Source organism: Leopardus geoffroyi, chromosome D4, assembly GCF_018350155.1.
Source record: "Leopardus geoffroyi isolate Oge1 chromosome D4, O.geoffroyi_Oge1_pat1.0, whole genome shotgun sequence".
In the NCBI taxonomy this organism is placed as follows: domain Eukaryota; kingdom Metazoa; phylum Chordata; class Mammalia; order Carnivora; family Felidae; genus Leopardus; species Leopardus geoffroyi.
The window spans coordinates 46,258,026-46,279,186 of record NC_059342.1 but is presented as its reverse complement, the minus strand read 5'-3'; the positions used below and the strand labels follow the sequence as shown (position 1 = coordinate 46,279,186).

General features: G+C 46.0%; 1 protein-coding gene across 3 annotated transcripts in view; it reads right to left on the bottom strand.

Moving 5' to 3' along the window:
• Nucleotides 1-20,330, bottom strand: part of LOC123592517 (methylthioadenosine phosphorylase) — a 49,935-nt gene extending 29,605 nt beyond the window's left edge. The window contains exons 1-4 of one of the 3 annotated variants that reach the window (XM_045467637.1): nucleotides 19,788-20,330; nucleotides 9,978-10,064; nucleotides 8,447-8,505; nucleotides 5,432-5,599 (exon numbers count right to left, since the gene is read on the bottom strand). In XM_045467637.1, coding sequence (XP_045323593.1) covers nucleotides 5,432-5,599; nucleotides 8,447-8,505; nucleotides 9,978-10,064; nucleotides 19,788-19,820 — 347 coding nt within the window. In that variant the 5' untranslated portion in view covers nucleotides 19,821-20,330. The remainder of the gene's footprint in view (nucleotides 1-5,431; nucleotides 5,600-8,446; nucleotides 8,506-9,977; nucleotides 10,065-19,787) is intronic. The other 2 variants (XM_045467639.1, XM_045467638.1) reach the window with 2 other exon arrangements.
• Nucleotides 20,331-21,161: the final 831 nt, after the last annotated feature.

Sequence of the window (21,161 nt, the reverse complement as noted above, 5' to 3'; positions counted from 1 at the left end):
GCAATCCTTTACCAGAAGCCCCGTTAGTACCGATAAAAATCCACGCCATGCCCCAGAAGTTCAAAGACTGGTGATATAATGGACAGCAGAGCACATCTCAACCTCCGGGTCAGTCCTTGGCAGGGGCCCGTTCAAACAATATTACACCATGACCTCAAGGGGGGAAGCCCAGGGCTTTGGGAGGGGGAAATAAACTGACATAATCCCTTACCACTGTGTTTACAGCGGGACTTTCCTGATGAGTAAGCAAGCAAGCATCGCAGCCACATTACTCAAACCTTTCCCTGACGTAGTGAAAAAAGAACGCTAGGAAGAGGGAGGCTATCAACTCAAGAACCAATCCAGCACCCTCATTTTGCAGATGAGGACACTCAGTGACAAGAGTTTGGGGGCAAAGCCAGGGAACAATTCTGGACATTCTCACTTCTAAGCTGGGGCTTCTCCCACTGCATTCTCCACCAGAACCTAACTGGGGGCCTCAAACGTAACAGGCTAACATGTTAACAGCATTTTGCAGAAAACATCTGGCAGTAGGAATCACACCCTCTTTTTCATCTCAAATTTTTTATTGTATTTTTCTTATTGTTTAAAAAAAAAAGTCCTTATCTGCATAACATTCCTGATAAAAGCCACTATTAGAAAGTAAGAATCTCATCTTTGTCCTTCACAGATGTTTGCTAGCCCCAGCTCGAGATAGTTCCGATAGCTATAGCAGTTTAATGGGTCCTACTAGTCTGCATCTTAAAAAACAAACAAACAAAAAAAAAAACAAACAAAAACTTAATAGAACGTGGGCATCTTTCCAAATAGCGTACCCACATATAGAGAATTCAATTCCTTTCAGTAACTATCAGGATTGATGGTGAAAAGAAGACTCATGTATGGAACTACTGGAATCCTCTACCCATGTGTACCAGGCACAACATGGAGAGTCAGTAGTTCGGGGTGACAGGTATACGCTATACACACAAGGGTTTGCATCACAGAAGAACCCCCAAATTATGAATCTCGGAGCATCTCCCTTGTGAGATCCTTTTAAAGTATAAACAGCCTCTCAACAGTCTCTTAAGACAGACAGAAAGATCAAATTCCTTCCCTAGTTCAAAGGGACCACGGAATGACCGTCAAGGAGTGAAACAAGTCCCATTCTTAACCATGTTTTATCCCGAACTGTCAAATGACCTGTGGCTCTGACAAGAACCTCCATCAAGGTAGAAGAAATGGATCAATCAAACCCAGTTCCATCAGAAGGCACGAGGCACTGAAAAAACTTACTGTGGACGAACCTCCTACAAGTTCTCAGTACTTGTAGAACGCCATTTGTAACTGGTTTGTGAAGAGCGTTGTGCCTGAAGCCCAGGACCCAGGGCAAGGGAAGAGTGAAGAAACCTGTCACCGTGTAGGAAGAATAGGAAAATGACAAAACCAACACATTCTTCTGGTATTGAAATTCTAGACCATCCATTTTGCTTTCCACAGCTGCCCTAATCATAAGCACAAGATATTATTTTCACTTTAAATATTTGCTAAGGCATTTCTTTGCATGTCTGAGAAAGAGATGCATGACTGCACACACCCCAAAAATACTTGGAGCCACTCCTCTCCCCACCTGTCTGCTGTCCTGCTCTCTCCATGTCAGCCACACCCAGGATTCCCCTTCTCTCAGGCCCAGGCTTTCAACTTTTCACAGGCTGGAACACAGCTGGAGAGAAAAAAATTACTTTCAGAAGACAATGAGCTTGGGGCACCTGGGTGGCTCGGTCGTCCAACTCTTGGTTTCAGCTCAGGTCACGATCTCACAGCTTGTGAGTTCGACCCCCACACGGGGCTCTGCGGTGACAGTGTGGAGCCTGCTTGGGATTCTCTCTCTCTTCTTCTCTCTCTGCCCTTCCCTAACTCATGCTGTCTCTCTCAAAATAAATAAATAAACTTAAAAAAAAAAAAAAAAGAGGACAATGAGCTTATTTTCTTAAAAGAGCTTCTAGTCCATCATACTCCTTTAAGGGTGTATTCCATTTTTAGGGTAGAAATCTAACATTTTAAAAACCACCATAAAATCAGAGCCTGCTGTCACTCTTAACCTTAATGGCCTCTAAGGTAGGCTTGGCTGATAAGCCAGGCTGGTGGTGGTTTTCTCTATGCTGGGCACTTTTTCTATGGACGGCAGAGAAAATGACATGTTTTAGTTCTGCCATCTATTAAGTAAGAATAGCCACACTACTCCTTCCTGATTCTTTATCACAAGTTTCTGTTAGGGATATTAAAACAATCCCACTTAATCCTCTGATGACCACTTTAGGACAAGGATATTTTTTCTAAGATAATGTGCCGACAAAGTGACAGCAGTAAGCAAAAATATGTTTCTAGATCAGTCCCTGTAGAAGAATCCATATGTAGTGCAGAGAGAAAGAGCCTAAGCAATGTGGGGCTCAACCTGGATTTAAGAGAGGGCTACAGGCTGCTGATTTGGCTGAGGATAAACAGAGCCAAGAGAAAACCTCATAATCCAGGGCTCCTGTCCCCGTGGCTATCATCCACTGGGTGGCTTTGCAGAATGTTGCAATTTTGTCACCCAAGCTGAGGCTGGGTGGGTGGCTATGGGAACCTCAAGCTACAAACAGCACAGCCGCTCGCTCACCATTCTGTGTCTGAGGTCATAACCCAGAGAACGCAGGTGCCTGCCTGAACACACCAAGGTTTACCTTAAATACACGAAGGCCATTACTCATAAGGCAAAAAGTACCGATTCTCCTCTCCTATGACATAAACCTACTCACAGTGACTCAGATACGTACCCAAGCTTGGTTAACTGGCCCAGCTAGTGGCAGCATTATTCAGAAACACTGTCCAATAGCAGTATAATACAAGCCACTTATGTCATTTTACGTTTTCTAACACATTAAAAAAAAGTAAAAGAAATAAGTAAAATTAGCTTTAGTATCTTATCTAGCCCAATAAATCCAAAATGTCATCACTGCAATATGTCATTAACATAAAACTTCAGATTTCTTCTAAATGATATTCCCTTAAGAGCAAGTCTCTTCTACTGTTGCCAAATAATGTTAACTACAGACCCACCCAACCAACATGCCACAAGCACAATAATGGCACCCAAGTACTGGGAAGATAGTACGTGCTGGATAAAAGGCACTTGCTAGACTCTGAATTTCCAAGGTAAGAGCAAGGAGTCAGGTTATCCACACTTCACATAAAAGAAAACAGGTATCAGAAGGCGTTAAGGTTACACAGCTAAGGAGTGCTACGACGGAATGAAACCACATAGAAGGGCAACGCTTGTTCTCTTTCTCTTCTCCATCACCCCAACTGCTTTCTTGAAAGTGCCAGTATGGGAAACATCTACATTTGCTATATGTGAGGAAAATATCTGGCAAACACCACAGTTACACCATCTAAGTAACAAATTAATCCAAGGCTTAACGCCCAAGTCAGACATTTCTTTCCAGCACCATCTATGATACTTAATAAATTTGGATCAGTCTGAATACGGAGTTTTATACTCTGCTATACTTTTTTTTTAAGTAGGCCCCACACCCAATGTGGGACTTGAACTCACCACCCTGAAGTCAAGAGTCCCATGCTCTCTACTGACTGAGCTAGTCAGGCATCCCATGTACTCTGCTTTATCAAACACAAGCATATTACAGCCATTTTCTCAAGTCATTACCTCCAAGCACAGGGACTCTTGACAACCATAGAGATTTTGATCAAGAATTCCAACCTCTCTCTTCCTTCGAACGATCACGTTCATGCAATTGCTAAACAATACTGACTGGCTGGTTCAGTCAGTTAAATGTCCGACTCTAGATTGCAACTCAGGTCATGATCTCACAGTTTGTGATATCAAGCCCCATGTCCAGCTCTGCGCTGACAGTGGAGCCTACTTGAGGTTCTCTCTCCCTCTCTGCCCCTCCCCTATTCATGCACTCATGCTCTCGCGCTCTCTCTCAAAATAAAGAAAAGAAAACTTTAAATACTGACGGAGCAACTACAGGCCATGCACTGTTGTGAGTGTTAGGGATAAAAGTGGCAGATAGGGTCTTTACCCTCACATGGCCTATATTCTAGAGGGAAAGATGAATAATAAACATATGGTGTCAGGTGCTGAAAAAATGATAGGAAAAATGATACATGAAGGTCATGTAATGATTTTCGTCTACCCCCATTATTTGTTAGGTGGAGCCACATGAAACTGCTGATATTCAAACATTTCTGACCTAGAGAATGGTCAATTTCATGTAGTTCAACCTAACAGTTTCACTCCATCAGGGAATAATCAAGAATGCTTCTGATGGACTCTAAATAGAACAGATCCCTGACAGGCAGAAGGCACAGAGAACCAGACTGAATAAACTTTCCTTGCATAGAAGAGGTATGAGGTGTCTGGGTGTAGTAAACTCAGACAGAGCAGATGGGAAGGGAGTGATAGACATAGGTCATGGTCTGGGGACTCCAGTAGGAGCCACCAAGTGGCTTCCACTCTGCTACTTCTCCCCATCATTGACTCAAGGTGCAGAGCACAGCCACCTGTCTCCATCCAAAACACCTTGGGAGGTGGTTCTTTTCACCACGAATTGTAGGGGGGCAGGGTGCAGCAGGCAGGAATCCCTAGGAGACCACCCATTCTCCCTTGTGACCTCTTTAACTATTTCTAAGTCCAGAAAAAGCCCAGGAGCTTGGCAGTCTATTACTACTGAATTTTTTTGGTAAAGGACAGTTATAAATTACTTGTGCAATTAAATAACAAAGAAGTCCGTAGTTCCTGAACCAACTGATCAATCTTAACACCGTGTAAAGACAAGCAGATATCACGTGTCTGCTGGTACAACACGGAAGGGAGGGTTCTTGCCAAGAATTTGAACCTGGTTCTTATCAGGCCTCCAGAGCTACCCACTGGTTTACAACAAACACAGGACACAGGGGAACACCCTAAGTGACACTTAAGGATGCAGTCAGTAAAATCCAGACTGGGGACACTACAGAATAACAAGAAAAAGAAAAAAAGGAGGTGGATGAAACATTATTAGCTCATGCATGTATGAGTGGACCCCCCCCCCCCCCGGACCCGTATTTGAACAAACCAACTTAACAAAAGTCTATAAGATGGTAGAGAAGAGGGGAGCACTGTCTAGACTGCTAATACTAAGGAAATATTAAGTGATTTGCTTGTTTCTAACAGAGTCCTTATCTTTTCAAGTTACAGGCTGTAGTGAACTGATATATGGCAAAGCTGGGAACTGGTAACCGGAGAGATTCTTATTCTGTTTTGCAGATGTTTAAAACTCCCACAATGAAAAGCTTAGAGCAAGTCTGTGGGCCTGCCCTCCGCATCTCTCCCAGGTACCCACCGAATGTCCATTTGAGCTGGGAATGATCTTACATGAGCCTAAAGCATCTTCAATGATCTGCTCACCTGTCGATGAACTGATCGATAATGACGATATCACCAGGTTGAATCTCTTCCCTCAAAGAACCGCAAGCTGTGGTCACTATGACATGTGTACAGCCCTCCTCCTTCAGAGCCCAGATGTTTGCCTGGTAGTTGACTTTGGAAGGCATGATGCTGTGCTGTCTCCCATGCCTGTGGGAAGAATACAGCAGATGAGTGAGCAGGGCACTCGAATACTGTTAGAATAGAAGCAGTATTTCATAGAGTTAAAATTATTCTGGGTTGCTTGAAAAACTACCAATACTACATGGAATGTTCCACCACAGAAAGGCAAAATGTTCAAGGAAGTAACCAAACACACACAAATCTCTTTCTAGAATGATGATTAAGTTTGAGCTTTGGAGTAAAACTGCCTGGGTCTAAATCCTAGCATTGCCATTTACTACTGGGGTGATCTCATCACAGCCACTCAGCTCTCTCAGCCCAGTTTTTTTCATCTGTAAAATGGATATTACCTGCACCATAGATTGTTATTAAATATCCCTTGTACCATCCCGTATTTATATTAAAAAAAAAACAACTTTAATCTTTACCAACAGAATTATGTAAAACATCAAAATGCTCTGTACGTAATTTCAGACTTATCAGGGAATAGCTTATCAGGGTTTTTATCCTGAGTTGACAGATGACTTCTCAGAAGGTAGAGGTTCATGAATGCCCAGAAAGTATATGCATTTTCCTAAGACTGGTCTTCAAAACACTAAAAAGATTTTCAAAAGAAAATCAAAAACCAAAAGTAGGCAAGACGGGTGGGTGGCTCAGTTAAGTGTCTGATTTCGGGTCAGGTCATGATCTCATGGTCCATGAGTTCAAGCCCCACATAGGGGCTCTGTGCTGACAGCTCTGAGCTTCGGATTCTGTGTCTCCCTTCTCTGCCCCTCCCCTGCTTGCTCTCTGTCTCTCTCTCTCTCTCAAAAATGAATAAACATTAAAAAAAAAAGCAGTTAAGAAATACTGCACTAGACATGCACGAGGGTGGCTTAGTTGGTAAGCATACAACTCTTGATCTCAGGGTTGTGAGTTCGAGCCCATGTTGGGTGTAGGGATTACTCAAAAGTAAAATCTTTAGGGGTGCCTGGGTGGCTCAGTCCTTAAGTATCTGACTTCGGCTCAGGTCATGATTCACGGTTCTTGAGTTTGAGCCCCACATCAGATGAGCTTGAGCCCCGCTTTGGGTGAGCCTTGCTTCTCTCTCTCTCTCTTTCTCTGCCCCTAGCTCACTCATGCCCTCTCACTCTCAAATAAAAAAAAAAAAATTAAAAAAAGTAAAATAAGATACAATGAAATCTTAAAAAAAAAAAGAAACACTACATTAGAGGGACAAATAGTTCACAGTCCAACACAATTCAGTTCAATTGGCAGTAGTATAAAAGCCTCACCATGGGGCCACACCACTAGCTGTTTTCTCTTAAAGCCTGGAAAAAATTAATCAATCCTCCCGCAATGACCACAGACCAACAAAGAATTTTGCCTGAAATCAACCCATGTAACCATCTAAACCTAAATTTAGTTTTACTGAATTCAGCAAAGTCACTTCTGTTTTAAAAATGTGGTGTGGCAGACAGGGGCACCTGGGTGGCTCAATCAGTTGGGCGTCCGACTTCAGCTCACGTCATGATCTCATGGTTTGTGAGTTTGAGCCCCACATTGGGCTGTGTGCTGAGAGCTCAGAGCCTGGAGCCTGTTTTGGATTCTGTGTCTGTCTGTCTGTCTGTCTCTCTCTCTCTGCCCCTCCCTGGCTCTCAAGGTCTCTCTCTCAAAAATAAATAAACATTAAAAAAAAATTTTTTTTAAAAGGGGTGTGGCAAACAGACTCTAGAGTGATCCCCGTTTTCACGCTCCACCTAATTCCCTCCTCCCTCCACTGCAGGTGGATGTGAGATTTGCTTCCAGCCAATGGGCTACACCAGAAGTGTTGGGGTCACTCTCCTGACTAGGTTTCACCTGGCCAGCATGTACTAGAGCACCCCCTCCTTCTGGCCTTGAGGAAGTGGGCCGCTATCCTATGACCTACGGCCCCGGAACTGAATTCTGCCAACGAGCACTTAAGCCTGAATGAGGACCCGGAGCTCCAAATGAGAACGAGTCCTGAGTGTACCTTGTGTGACCTTGTGTGACCCTGAACACAGGAGTCAGCTAAGCTGCACCCACACTCCTGGGGCTCAGAAAGTGTGTATTGTTTTAAGCTGCTAAATTTGTGCTAATTTGTTCTACAGCAACAGAAAACTAATCTATGTAGTCTAATTTCCAACCTTGTGATAAAAATGATTTGCTCCCTCTGTAATAATGGAATAGTCCTAGCCTGGTCAAGAAAACAGTGTGGATACCAAAGGGAACCCACTCCCTGCAAACCTGGTACTGTTACTACACCAGGGGTCGTGAATGAAGCAGTCTGCCTTATTAGAAGAAAAACAATGGGGGTGCCTGGGTGGCTCAGTCAGTTGAGCGACTAACTCTTTTGATTTCAGCTCAGGTCCTGATCCCAGGGTTGTGGGATCAAGTCCTGCGTCAGGCTCAAAGCTGAGCATGGAGCCTACTTGAGATATTCTCTCTCTCTCTCTCTCTCTCTCTCTCCCCCTCCCTCCCTCCCTCCCTCCGCCCCTCTCCCCTGCTTACAAATACACTCTTACTCTCTAAAATAAATTTTTTAAAAAAGAAGAGAAACGACGAACCTGAGAAAGCCTCTCTCCTCTTGAAGTTAGAACTGAAACCAGAAGCTTCAATTTTTGTCAGACTTGCTGTACTGCTCATTAATTACTCTAACCACTTGCCTAGTCTAAGGGGGGTGGGGTGAGATCTCTGTTCTCCAGAGTCCAGATAATTTACCCCAAAACCATAAGTAGTAAATAAAGGTGACCGAGAGGCTCTGGCTCCACCAGCACATAAAAACTCATTCCTGTGTCATTACTCTCTCCAGAATTCAGGTCAAATTTAAATCTTCCTTTGGTACCAACATTCAAAAAGCTTAGAATATCTTACCTTGCAAGGAGGACGCAGTCAACATTCTTTATCTTCCCCAAAATTAAGGCATCAGAAGGCTGAACACAATGAAAAATGGTTACAACCCAGTGACATGGATACACTCATATACAAACAATTTAAAAACTGCCACTTCCGGGGCGCCTGGGTGGCGCAGTCGGTTAAGCGTCCGACTTCAGCCAGGTCACGATCTAGCGGTCCGGGAGTTCGAGCCCCGCGTCAGGCTCTGGGCTGATGGCTCAGAGCCTGGAGCCTGTTTCCGATTCTGTGTCTCCCTCTCTCTCTGCCCCTCCCCCGTTCATGCTCTGTCTCTCTCTGTCCCAAAAATAAATAAACGTTGAAAAAAAAAAAATTAAAAAAAAACAAAAAACAAAAAAATGCCACTTCCATTGTTCAACCACAAAAGGATTCATGAGAACTTGGAAGATATGCTTTTAAAGAAGTACAAGAGTCTATATTTGATTAACTTAGTCACTAATACTGAGCCTTCTACAAGCGCAGAAAGTCACAGGACCTGGAGAGCTGCCTTGGGTGCATGGGGTAGACCGCACTTAGCAAGAACTATTTGTAGCCAAGCGCCCCGGGGATTCTGATGTCACTTACACTGATCAAAGAGAGATGTGTCAAGGGTATTGGGCGGGTACAAGAACAGGTGCAGAAAGGAGTTCACTGTCACAGCATTTAAGGGCTCCGCACTGGAACAGTTTGCCACGTTAACCAGGTCTAAGATGGTCATGGAACGACCTGAGATAATGGAGAGGAAGGTCCCGACAACTTGAAGGGGGCTGGGGGGGGGGGGTGTTAAGAAAACAGGAGACCGTGAAGTGAGCCAAGGCAAAAGCAGGACTTAGAGAACACAAGGTCAATCTATAGCCTTGGATGAAAAGGAGGACTGGGTTGAGACTGCCAGATGCAGGGATCTTACAGGACCAGGAGAACCATCGAGTTTGGAAGCAGCACTACGGAATTAGAAGGTAGACACCTCATCCCAGCTGGCTGACACAAGAGCTGGAAGAACAAATAGCCTCCATGCAACAGAAAAGGAGTGTTTTATTTCCAGTTTAGTTATGCTATTGTGTTCTGCATCCTCAGGAAATCCCCCCTTTGGGCCAGGGCTTACTGAGAAAAGGCCACTTTGCATTATTTGCTACCGTGTGTCATTAGTCTGTCTCCAAAATTAGTATGGAAGACACACAGGCCCCAATTAGAAGCTGATTTGAATGCAGAGGTCTGAAGAAGTACAGTTGCGGTCTCTGAAATGAGTATCTGGCTTCTAGAGATAAAAATTGAGAAGTTGTGTGTGCACGTTCAAAAGCCATGTTCTCAATCCTGTGAAGTCCAAGGCACTCTTAGGGACACGGTCTCAGCTGGCAGAGCCCAGTGACAGGAATACTGGCCCCTCTCAGCCGGGAGCAGAGAGCCCTGTGCTGCCACGACAAAAGCAATTTAAAAAAAGTTCTTTTTAACTTAAAAACCAAGCCAGCAGGAAGAAAGGAAGAGGCCGGCATGTCTCTGCTAACTGGATATGAACCTTGCCAAATGGAGTATCCACGTATTTTTCTGTTCGTCCTTCCAAGATCTCAGGATCATCCAGGCCTGTTCCACCAATTATTCCAATCTAAAGGAGGCAATAAGAAAACGACATATTTGGTCATTTTTCATTGTAAACAAAACCATTATTTCATGCAAATTCATTTATTCATACATATATGCTCTTCACCATTCCTGCTAAGTCCTAGTTATTTTTTAAAAATTGAACATTAAAAGGGGGCCTGGGTGGCTCAGTCGGTTGAGCGTCCGACTTCGGCCCAGGTCATGATCTCGCGGTCTGTGAGTTCGAGCCCCGCGTCGGGCTCTGTGCTGACAGCTCAGAGCCTGGAGAGTGTTTCAGACTCTGTGTCTCCCACTCTCTATGATCCTCCCCCGTTCATGCTCTGTCTCTTTCTGTCTCAAAAATAAATAAACGTTAAAAAAAAATTAAAAAAAAAAACTGAACATCACAGAAAAACAATCACTCATTCAATACACATTTGAGAGCCTTCTATATTCCAGAAATAACCAATGCATGGGACATATTTTGGACTATATGACATTTGTTTCTGACAATGGAAATAACAAAGGTAGCATAGAAAGATACTTTAACTAGCTTAAGTTAGAAAAGCAAACCTAAAAATGAGGCATGTGGTTCTAACCAATCTTGTTTTCTCTACTAAATGGGTTATGGAGTAAGGAATGCTCAAAAGACGGCCAGGACAGAAAATATTCTGTATCCCCATCCAGTAATGATTTCTCCTCATTATGCCATTTGATAAAGAAACAAGAAAGATTTTCTTTCCTAGGCCACTGAAATCACAGAGCTGTAAGAGATCATGATAGAAGAGTCTGAAAAAGCATAAAAAGGGGCGCCTGGGTGGCGCAGTCGGTTAAGCGTCCGACTTCAGCCAGGTCACGATCTCGCGGTCCGGGAGTTCGAGCCCCGCGTCAGGCTCTGGGCTGATGGCTCAGAGCCTGGAGCCTATTTCCGATTCTGTGTCTCCCTCTCTCTCTGCCCCTCCCCCGTTCATGCTCTGTCTCTCTCTCTGTCCCAAAAATAAGTAAACGTTGAAAAAAAAAAAAAATTAAAAAAAAAAAGCATAAAAAGTTAGCTTCATGTATATTTATAAAATCAAACTATCCTTCATATATATGTAAATATAAATAAGTAATGCAAGTTCTAAATTAAAAAAAATTTTTTTTAAAGTTTTTTGTTTTAACGTTTATTTATTATTGAGAGAGAGAGACAGAGCATGAGCATGGGAGGGGCAGAGAGAGGGGGAGACACAGAATCCGAAGGAGGCTCCAGGCCTCGAACTGTTAGCATAGAGCCCAATGCGGGGCTCAAACTCAATACTGGCGAGATCATGACCTGAGCCGAAGTTGGATGCTTAACTGACTGAGCCACCCAGGCGCCCCTAAAATTTTTTTAATGTTTATTTATTTTTGAGAGAGAAAGAGCGAGAGGGGGAGGGACAGAAAGAGGGAGATACAGAATCCAAAGGAGGCTCCAGGCTCTGAGCTGTCAGCACAGAGCCCGATGAGGGGCTCGAACTTGTAAACTGTGAGATCATGACCTGAGCCGAAGTCAAACGCTTAACTGACTGGGCCACCCAGGCACCCCAACAAGTTCTAAATTTTTTAAGTTCAAGTGTTGTATTGCATTTTCCAGAGATGAACTTATTAGTCCTTGTCTCCAGGTGCTGATCGGAGTTACAGGAACCTGATACTGCAATTCCAGAGTTAATTTAATTTGATGACTAAGAAACAGAAACAAGAATAATTACAAAGACAACTAAATATTAACTGAACAGTTAACTAAAACTTCAATGACTGAAATCATTCAGGTTCCCTGGGCTGACAGTTCCTCAAAGAGAAACAGGATTTAAATTACTGATGACAGGGGCGCCTGGGTGGCGCAGTCGGTTAAGCGTCCGACTTCAGCCAGGTCACGATCTCACGGTCCGTGAGTTCGAGCCCCGCGTCAGGCTCTGGGCTGATGGCTCAGAACCTGGAGCCTGTTTCCGATTCTCTGTCTCCCTCTCTCTCTGCCCCTCCCCCGTTCATGCTCTGTCTCTCTCTGTCCCAAAAATAAATAAACGTTGAAAAAAAAAATTAAAAAAAAAAAAATAAATTACTGATGACAGGTTAAAGAGAGGACACTTTACTAGAAACTGAATGGAAAGTGACCTGCACATTTTCCTTTTTTTCAACAAAAAGCTTTAAATCTGTTGTCACTGGAGTAAAATTTCTACTAAATGAAAGAAAGCAGCTCCTTGAGAAAAAATTCCAGAGTTAAGAATTAACTGAACATCTGAGTGATTTTCAGATCAAGTGACACAAGTTGACTTCTATTTAATATGTGGGAAAATGGCCACCTCTCTGGCTCGAGGTTTTCTGGAAGGAAAACCAAACAGAATAAAACAACACAGGTAATTTAGTGAGATTTTACTGAAGAACTGCTAGTTCCAGGATTCAGACCTTTAAAAATATCCCCCCAACGTCCTCAAGTGGCTAAACCAGTTTTTGAAGTTGGTGCCACCTTGTGGTATGTTAAAACCACAGCAGGTTACACATTCGATGCCGACCCCACATTTCTCTCGTACTTTGCTACCACGTAAGACAAAACCCACATTGCAGTTTTGAAATCAACAGAAATGTTCATTTAAGTCAGTACATTTAAACCATGCCAATTTTGATAGAAAAAAATTTTTTTTAATTTGGTTTTATATAATCCTAACCCTTCCTTTCGCTGGGCCAGGGCATCTCACATCCGGATTCAATACTGGATTCTCAGACTTGTACATACAAGACAACACAGACTTTGTTGTGAAACCACCTCGGTTTGGGGGAAGCTAGCCCAGCCTCGCAGCAGCGATGAAGAAATGCCAACCAGGGATCCTGCTGAAGTTTGGAGCCCCTGGGCCCGCTGTCAGCAGCCCCAAGCTTCAGTCCGCAGCACCCTGGCTGCATGACTGCATTCGGTAGCTGGTAACTCAGCCCTCAGAGAGGAACACGTAGTTTCACTGGGCATGAAAGCAAGAGCTGCTACCGCTCCCCAGAAGGTTGGAACAGGGTCTCGGGCACTGGAATTATCTATAGGTGAACACATCCAGTCATCTAACCGGCTCCAATTGTTCATGGAAAACCACATCTCAAAAGGGATACAGAACACATGTAGCAAACTGCGTACTGCCATATCGGGGAAATAGACCTCTAACCATTTTTCTGCTGAGGGAGGCCAGCAGTGCCAGAATGGGGCAATGTTGCCACCTGCTGGCTCCACAGCAAAGTACAACTAGGAGGGAACTCTCTCAAGCACCCATGGCCTAATTGGGTGTCACGTGGAGCCTCTCAATTCAACAGTCCATCTAGTACCTGCCTTGGTAATGCCTTAGTGATGAAGTAATTGTGTCTGAGTACTTACAAGTCACAGGCATTAGGCTGAGTGTTTCAGCTGCCTTACCTCAAATGATCTTCACAACCACCCTGCAAGACAGGCCCCACAGTGTCACAGTCACTTTACCAAAGACAAAAAAAAAAAAAGCATCAGATTAAGAAACTGTCCAAGAAGTAAGGGGCAAAGCTGGAATAGGAACCTAGGTCTTTCACGCTCAACTACAACGATGTACTACTACCTTCCAATATCCCCTGGAGTCCTTTACAGCATCATACCGTACTGGGAAAGTTTTTCTGTCTCTGTGTATTAAGGAAACGGATGTCCAGAGAGGTCAAATTCTGGACCGGGGTCACAGAGCGAACAGAAATAATGACTCTGGCATCTACGCAAACACCTAAGAAGGGAGGGGACTCTCCATCAGAGACTTCATCCACACTCAGGAAGCAACGACAGGACCTTACCAGGCCTTCTGGGTCAGAAGCATCAGCCCTCCATCCAGGAAACCCTAGACTGCTAGAAATAAATATGTTTGGAGACAAGGATGGAATTCCTAGGTCACTTTACACCAGATAAAGTTCTAAAATGGAGACCCCCCCCCCCACCCGCCCCAACCTGGTCAATCATGGTCACTGCCAAATTATAACAGCTACTGGTTCATTCCATACTTTCCCACTGACAGACCACCGAGTCAACTTCCTTCAAAAGAGAAGAGAGTTTGACTTCCTGAGAGTGCAAAAGCATTTTATCTAAATGTTGGCTTACCTGGCCAGAATGGTTATTTCCAGCAATGCTAAAAGGGCTCACACTAACCCCCTAGCCTGTGTCCTTTTCCCCTGGTACCTAGACCTAGGAGATTTCACATATCCCACTTGGTTTCAAAAACCACTCACCATCACTTTGAGGCCCAGATACACTATCTGAAGGAACCTAGCACTCCACGATGGCATTCTCAAAACACCGAAACCCCAAGCAGTTGAGACTAGCTCATGCCAGATAGGTGGGCTTCCTCTGAGCGCTTCAAGCTCACGAGGAGGCAAGAAGGCCAGAGCTCAAGCTGGCAGCAATCTCTGATCTGAGCATTTCAGTCCTGCAGCCCCGGCTGCCGTTGACCTATTTGGCAAGCACAAGAGACAAAAGTTCTCCTTTAATTGAGCCAACCTGGCTTTGAGCCTCCCAGGGCCTTGCAAAATCCCAGAAGCCCAGCTGTATGGGGACAGAGTGGCCAAATGTCTCAGTCTGGGTGGCCTGTTGAAAACCTGCAATACGGTCCAGATAGCTGGTGGCTCCATCTAGGACAAGATGCCCTTCTCTGTAAGCCACCCTTGTAGGTGATGGTTATGGGCTGAACTGGTTGCCCCCAAATCCGTATTTTGAAGCACTAATATCTAATATCTCAGAATGCAACTCTTTTTGGAAATAGGATCTTTGTTGAGGTAATTAAAGTTAAATGAAGTCACAGGAAGGGCCCTAATCCACTATGACTGGTATCCCTATAAAACAAGATTAGGAACACAAACACACAGAGGGAAGACCGTGTGAGGCACAGGAAGCTGGCTGACTGCAAGCCAAGGAGAGGCCTCAGAAGCAACCAACCGTGCTGACACCTGGATCTTGGCCTCCCAGCCTCCAGACAATGAATAAATGTCTGCTGCCTAAGTAACAGTTTGCGGTACTTTGCTATGGCGGCACTGGGAAACTAATCTGGTCATGTGATATTCTGATCAGAGATAACCTTGGGGCTCAGAACATCCGTAGCTTCACTTAACCAACCACCCCTTGCAAAGTCAGGATGTTTATTCTAATGGGTAGATACCCCCCTTGAAGATATAATTCACCTCCTGAAATGGCCAATTTTTTTTTTTTTTTTGAGAAGGATTTTCCTCAATGCTAATTGTATTCTGTAGAGCTTTCCTTCCCTTGTGCACAGCAGCAGGAATGTTCCCGGTGTTCCCCCTGGGTCAGCTCCCGGATATGAGAATCCTGCGGGGAACTTTCCAATACTGAAGCTCAGGTCCAAGATTCCAGAGACTCTGATTAACCGGGCAAGGCAAGGTTTGTGTTCTTAAAGCTCCTCAGGTAGTTCTAATGTGCAGCCAGAAATGAGCACCCCCACCCTATGGCCCAGACCACGAATTGCCAAAATCTGGACTAGCTGAGGCTAAATAAATAACGCTCCTGAAAGAGATCCTGTCTGTGTCCTAAGCCCCAGAACCTGTGAATGTTACCTTACTGGATTAAGTTACAAATCTCGAGACAGGGAGATTATCCTGGATTATCTGGGTAGGCCCTAAATATCCTTATAAGATGGTCAAATGGGAAAGAAGGTGACGTGATCCGGGGCCATGAGCCAAGGAACACTGGTGATCTCTAGATGCTGGAAAAGCAAGGCACCAGACTCTCCCCTGGATCTTCCAAGAGGAGCCACTCTACTGACACTCCCATTTTAGCCCAGTTAGGACTCATTCTTGCACTTCTAACCTCCAGAACTGCGAGAAAATACATCTGCATTGTTTTAAGCCATCCAGTCTGTGTAACGGTTACAGCAGCCATGGGAAACTAGAACACCAAGAAGCGTCTGAAGAGCTTGTTAAGAGTGCAGAAACCTGGCCTTTTCAAAGCTCCCTGGGTCAGCAGCTATCACACTCTCGTGGGCTTCTGAATACACTGAGGCTCTTTAAAACCCAGATTGCTGGACCCCCCAACCCCCAGAGGTTCTGATTCAGCAGGCCTGGGGTAGGCCTGATAACGTGCATTTCTAACAAATCCCCAAGGTGGGTGCAGATGCATCATACACTTTGAAAACGATTGCTTTAGATGTTTCTGAGGCACAGACTAGAATACCATGATCATGGGGCGCCTGGGTGGTTCAGTCGGTTAAGCGTCCTGACTTAGGCTCAGGTCATGATCTCGCAGTTCAAGGGTTCGAGCCCTGCGTTGGGCTCTGTGATGACAGCTCAGAGCCTGGAGCCTGCTTTAGATTCTCTCTCTCTCTCTCTCTCTCTCTCTCTCTCTCTCTCTGTCCCTCCCCTGCTCACGCTTTCTCTCTCTCAAAAATAAATAAACATTAAAAAAAAATTAAAAAAATAGAATACCATGATCACAATCACAATTAGGGATTAGAGTCCATTGGACACAAAAATTTATATCACCTGTTTGCTCATCGGTACTGAAAAGGAGATCCTTAATTTATAGAATGATGAGAATCAAGTGAAATAATGCATTAATATCTGTCACCGTTTCTTTTTTTTTTTCAAAGTTTATTTTTGACAGAGAGAGAGAGAGAGAGAGAGAGCTAGGGAGGGCAGAGAGAGAGGGAGACATAGAATCTGAAGCAGGCTCCAGGCTCTGAGCTGTCAGCACAGAGCCCGATGCGGGGCTCGAACTCACGGATCGTGAGATCATGACCTGGGCCGAAGTCGGATGCTTAACCGACTGAGCCACCCAGGCGCCCCTGTCACCGTTTCTGTATATCTTCCCACTTCCAGCAAAAACAAAACAAAAATGAACATCCCTCGAAGCAACAACAAAAAGCCCCCTATTGCTTGGTCTTTCTCAGCCGGTCGGAATGCAAACTGGGCTGCTCCCGCATGTCCTCACCAGGTAGTCTCTGCCTCAGGGATCTGGCCCAGGTCCCTCAACCCAGCGTGTACTGGCTCTCCTAGGAGTGTCGGGAAACCCATGGGGACACTTCTGGCTGCCACAACAAGGGGGCAGGAGCGCCACTGGCATTTTGTGGGGAGGCATCCAGGACGCAATATATGCCTGGCAATGGTCAGGGCGGCCCTACAAGCGTCCTGTCCAAAATGCCACTGTGACCCCAGGCAAAAAATGAAGGCTCCCTGGCCTCTAGCTTCCAGTTGGGGCCTGGTTTCGGAGAGTCGCTCAAGGACTCTCAGTCTGAAGGCCTCTGCCAGCCACACTCAGGCAGCCACAAGGAGAGCTCAAAAGGCTCATTCATCACAGTCTAGACTCCGTGACTTGCCTGTCTCTCTCTATACCATTTTGTTGACAGCTCACTGCACACTTATGATGGAACCGTATTTCCTCCTTGTGATAACAACCGTGATTAATTAGGCTTATTTTTAATCCCCCAGAGCAGCTGCCTGGGGGAACCATAGCCAGCTGAAAGAGCCCTTTAGAATGTTCTGTCTGGGTGCCAAAAACCAGTTTAGCCCTCTGCATGGTCATACCTACCACCTGCCCGTGACTGATGTTGGAGGATGATGTCTCCCTGAGGTCCTCCCAGACAACAGCTATCCTTAATAACATGGGAGAGCAGCCAGTGGGCACGGGCAGGGGGGTGCAGGCTGCATGATCTCTCTACTCACACAATAAAACAGGACATGTCGTATTTCGGAACTGCCTCACATCTAGTTGGGGGCACACCGGGCTCTGGGCCCAATTCTATCACTATCTAGGTCCAGCTGTATAGTCCTGGACACCTTAGTCGACCTTTCCAGGCCTCAGCTTTATGTCCACAAAAAGGGTCTGTGTGGCTATGTGGTCTTAAGAAATGTTCCAGCTCTACATTTCACAATCTGGGGACAGGGTATGGTTTTTAGGAGCCCATTTTGCTCTGCACGCTGGCACCTTGTGTCTCCTGCATAGGACGTAGCCTCAGCAGTCTGAGGGATTTGGCGTTGCCATCATGGTTTCTCAAAGCACAGCAGTCACCTTTCTAAGCTCAAAGAGCAATCAGCCAGCAGGCCTAGCACTATTTGTCCCTCTTAATTTTATATTCAGCAGCTCGCCAAGACCAAAGATATACGTCATTCAGTATTTACATCAGGGCTCTAGTCAATGCCCGTTCTGCACTTAAGTGTACTGCACTAATTTCACAGGGATTGTGTGACTGGAGAATGTCAAACAAGACTGAAGGGAGGCTGTTTCCATAACCATCCCTCTCTGCTCCTAATGTCACTTTAAGTGTACTCCTATAAGGGAAAGGTGATCACTTCCACTGCTTAGCCACTGAAAGCTGTCATCTAATAAGACCTAGCAAAATAATTGTTGGAGAAAAGACTTGTAAAATTTATTTCAGCTCCCCCACTAATAAGCACTAACATCTAATAAGTTTCAACCATGTGCTAGACAGATTAATTGTCACCATCCCAGCAAACCCTGCAGGAAAATCCCCACTTAAAAGACGGGCACCTAAGGAACTCACCTACTTTGCTCATAAGCATGGTAAACATTTTCTGCTTGTCCTCTGCTACTGACAAGGGAGAGGCCTTCTACAAATATTTGTTAAACCCAAGATTCTTTTCAAAATGTCAAAGCTGAGTTTCATGTCTGAGTATGAATGCAACACTCTCTACCCTACCCCTTCTCATTCAAAGTGTCTCATTAAGAGCTGCAAGGGCTAATAAACTCATCACTCTGGCTGAATACACACCGCAGAGATTTGCCTTCTCCCAAAAGAACTGAACACAAAGGCGGGAATCAGGAGATAACCGAAGAAGGATCTATCCCAGACCTTCCTATCCCATCCACTAAGAATTTCTAAAGTCAAACAAATTTACTGAGTTCTTAGCCAATCATAAACAACCTAGAAGAGATCTGAAGTTTCATCATCAATATTTCCATTGCTCTGTAATTCTACATTCTCTCCCGAGACTACAACCAGGATGTGTTTAAAAAGCCCCAGGGAAGCTCGAGGCACCCTTCAGAACTCGGGCCCTCCTCTGGCCAAAGCTTCCACCGAACAAAGATCCCTTGTATGGAGACATGTGAGGTCCGAGGGTACAAGGAAACCGATCTCTAACTGTTTCAAGGTTGCAAACAAAGCAGCTTAAAGCCAGAGGCCTCCAAACAGGGAGCGGCCCGGTACTCCATTTCGGTGAGGTCAAAAAGTCTCAGAATTCCCCAAGCATTGCGCTGCAGGGAAAACTTCAGGACAGAAAAGCCCTATGTTTGAAAGCATAAGAAAAAAACCGGAAGCTCGCACAAGTTCAAGCACCCAGTTCTCCCACGTGGGCCGCGGGCAGCGAGCCGAGTTGGAGCGGAAGCGTGAGTACTGCCGGCACCGGGGGCGGGTCTCAGCAGTTGCGGGCGCCCACACTGCTAGTCCAGCAGCTGCCCGCCGGAAAGGAGTGGAGCTGGGGAAGCGTTTTGGGGGGGGGGGAGGGGGGGAGCAAGCGCAGCCTCCGCCCACCGCCCTTCTCCACTTGCCCACTCCTGGCGCGGCGCAGGTGCCTCTGAGCCCAAGGTGTGGGGGGAGAGGAGCGAGACTGCAAGCATTCTCTCTCCCCCAGCCCACGCCGCTGGGCCAGCGCCCCCGGGGCCGGGCCCCAGACCCTGCCGGCCGTGGCTGGGGCGCACAGGCCCGGCGCGTGGCCAGAAGGCGCGGTCCCCCACCCACCCAGCGGGAGCAGGGCGGACTGCAGCCGCCGAGACGGCTCATCTCACCTTCACCGCCGCGGGGGTGGCACCTGAGGCCATATCTGCGCGGGGAAGCGGCTGCGGTGGCGGACGCGCTGAGTCCGGGAGCCGAGCGAGTTGTAGTGGTGGCACCGCGCGGAGCAGTGCGGAGTCCCGGGGGAGGCCCTGGCTCCTCCTCTTCCTCCCCGGGACAGCTGGATTGGCTGCTGGTGTGGGAATCACCCCCGCCACCCCCCTCCTCAATTGGAGGTTCTCGCGTCCGGTCCCTTTGGCAGACCTTTCCGGTTCTCCGCGGTTTCTTTCTCACCCCGGTTCTAAGTAAGGAGTTCACAGCTATGATAATAATAATGGAGACCGTTAGTTGAGCCGTTGCACTGCCCCAGATTCTGTGCCTTTGCCCTTTAAGCAGATCTGTTACCTTTCGCAAGATCCCTACGAGGAAGAGCGCCACTCCCTGCTCTGCCCACTGGTAGCTGCAACCTCGGCCTCCTCTAAAATCAGGCTGGTCCGTGTTCCAGAAGTTCTCGCGGGAGGGAGACTCCTCTGGAGGAAACTGGCTGTTCACAGACATTCGGCCCAACTGCTAACACCCGGCTGCCGAGCCTTGCTCTTGCTACTCTCGCGACCCAATCGGGGGTGTGCTCCTGTCCCTGAATTCCTAAAGGACCGAGTAGGGATGAGGTTGACGCAAGACTCCGAGGTAACGAAAAGGAAATAGAGTAACCGGCTACAGGATGACCTTTCTGATGTGCATACTATACTCCTCTTAAATTTGAAGGGAGGCTTTTGAGGGGATGAGACACTGCCAACCCCCAGTTTGGCTTGATGCAGGCCAAGGCCATCTTTAACCTCTCCCACCCCAGCCAATGTCCAATACACCGAGATTCAGAATCCAGACTCATGGTCTTCATTGTTCGACACCGACTGATCACTCCCGCATCCCCCTGCTGCATGCCCCCGCTCCCCAACCATCCCCAAGGCAGAGCACCAGCCCTCCACTGGGATAATCCTTTCCTCTCAAAGCCCCCATCCCTTCCCTGCTGGGATAATCTAGTTGAACCTCCCTTGATGGATTAAACTCTCCTAAACTAAATGCTGGGTGGCAGTAATGTTCTGAGATACAAAAATACTGCACATAAACCTAGGGGTTGGGAGGATGGCTGTGAAAGAATACACTTTCCTCTTTCCCTACAGCAGCAAAGCACTGAAACAAGACACAAGTACACTTTCATTTAAAATATCACTGTCTGGGTGCTGCCCATGTAAGCTGTTTACTGAAATAGTAAAGACTTCCACTCTTTGTTACTTTTTGCTCTAGGTCTACCCTTTCTTACAATGTAAAGGTCGTTTGTTTATTTTAAGTTATAAAATGAAATGGCTAAAGAATAAATGTAGAAGACA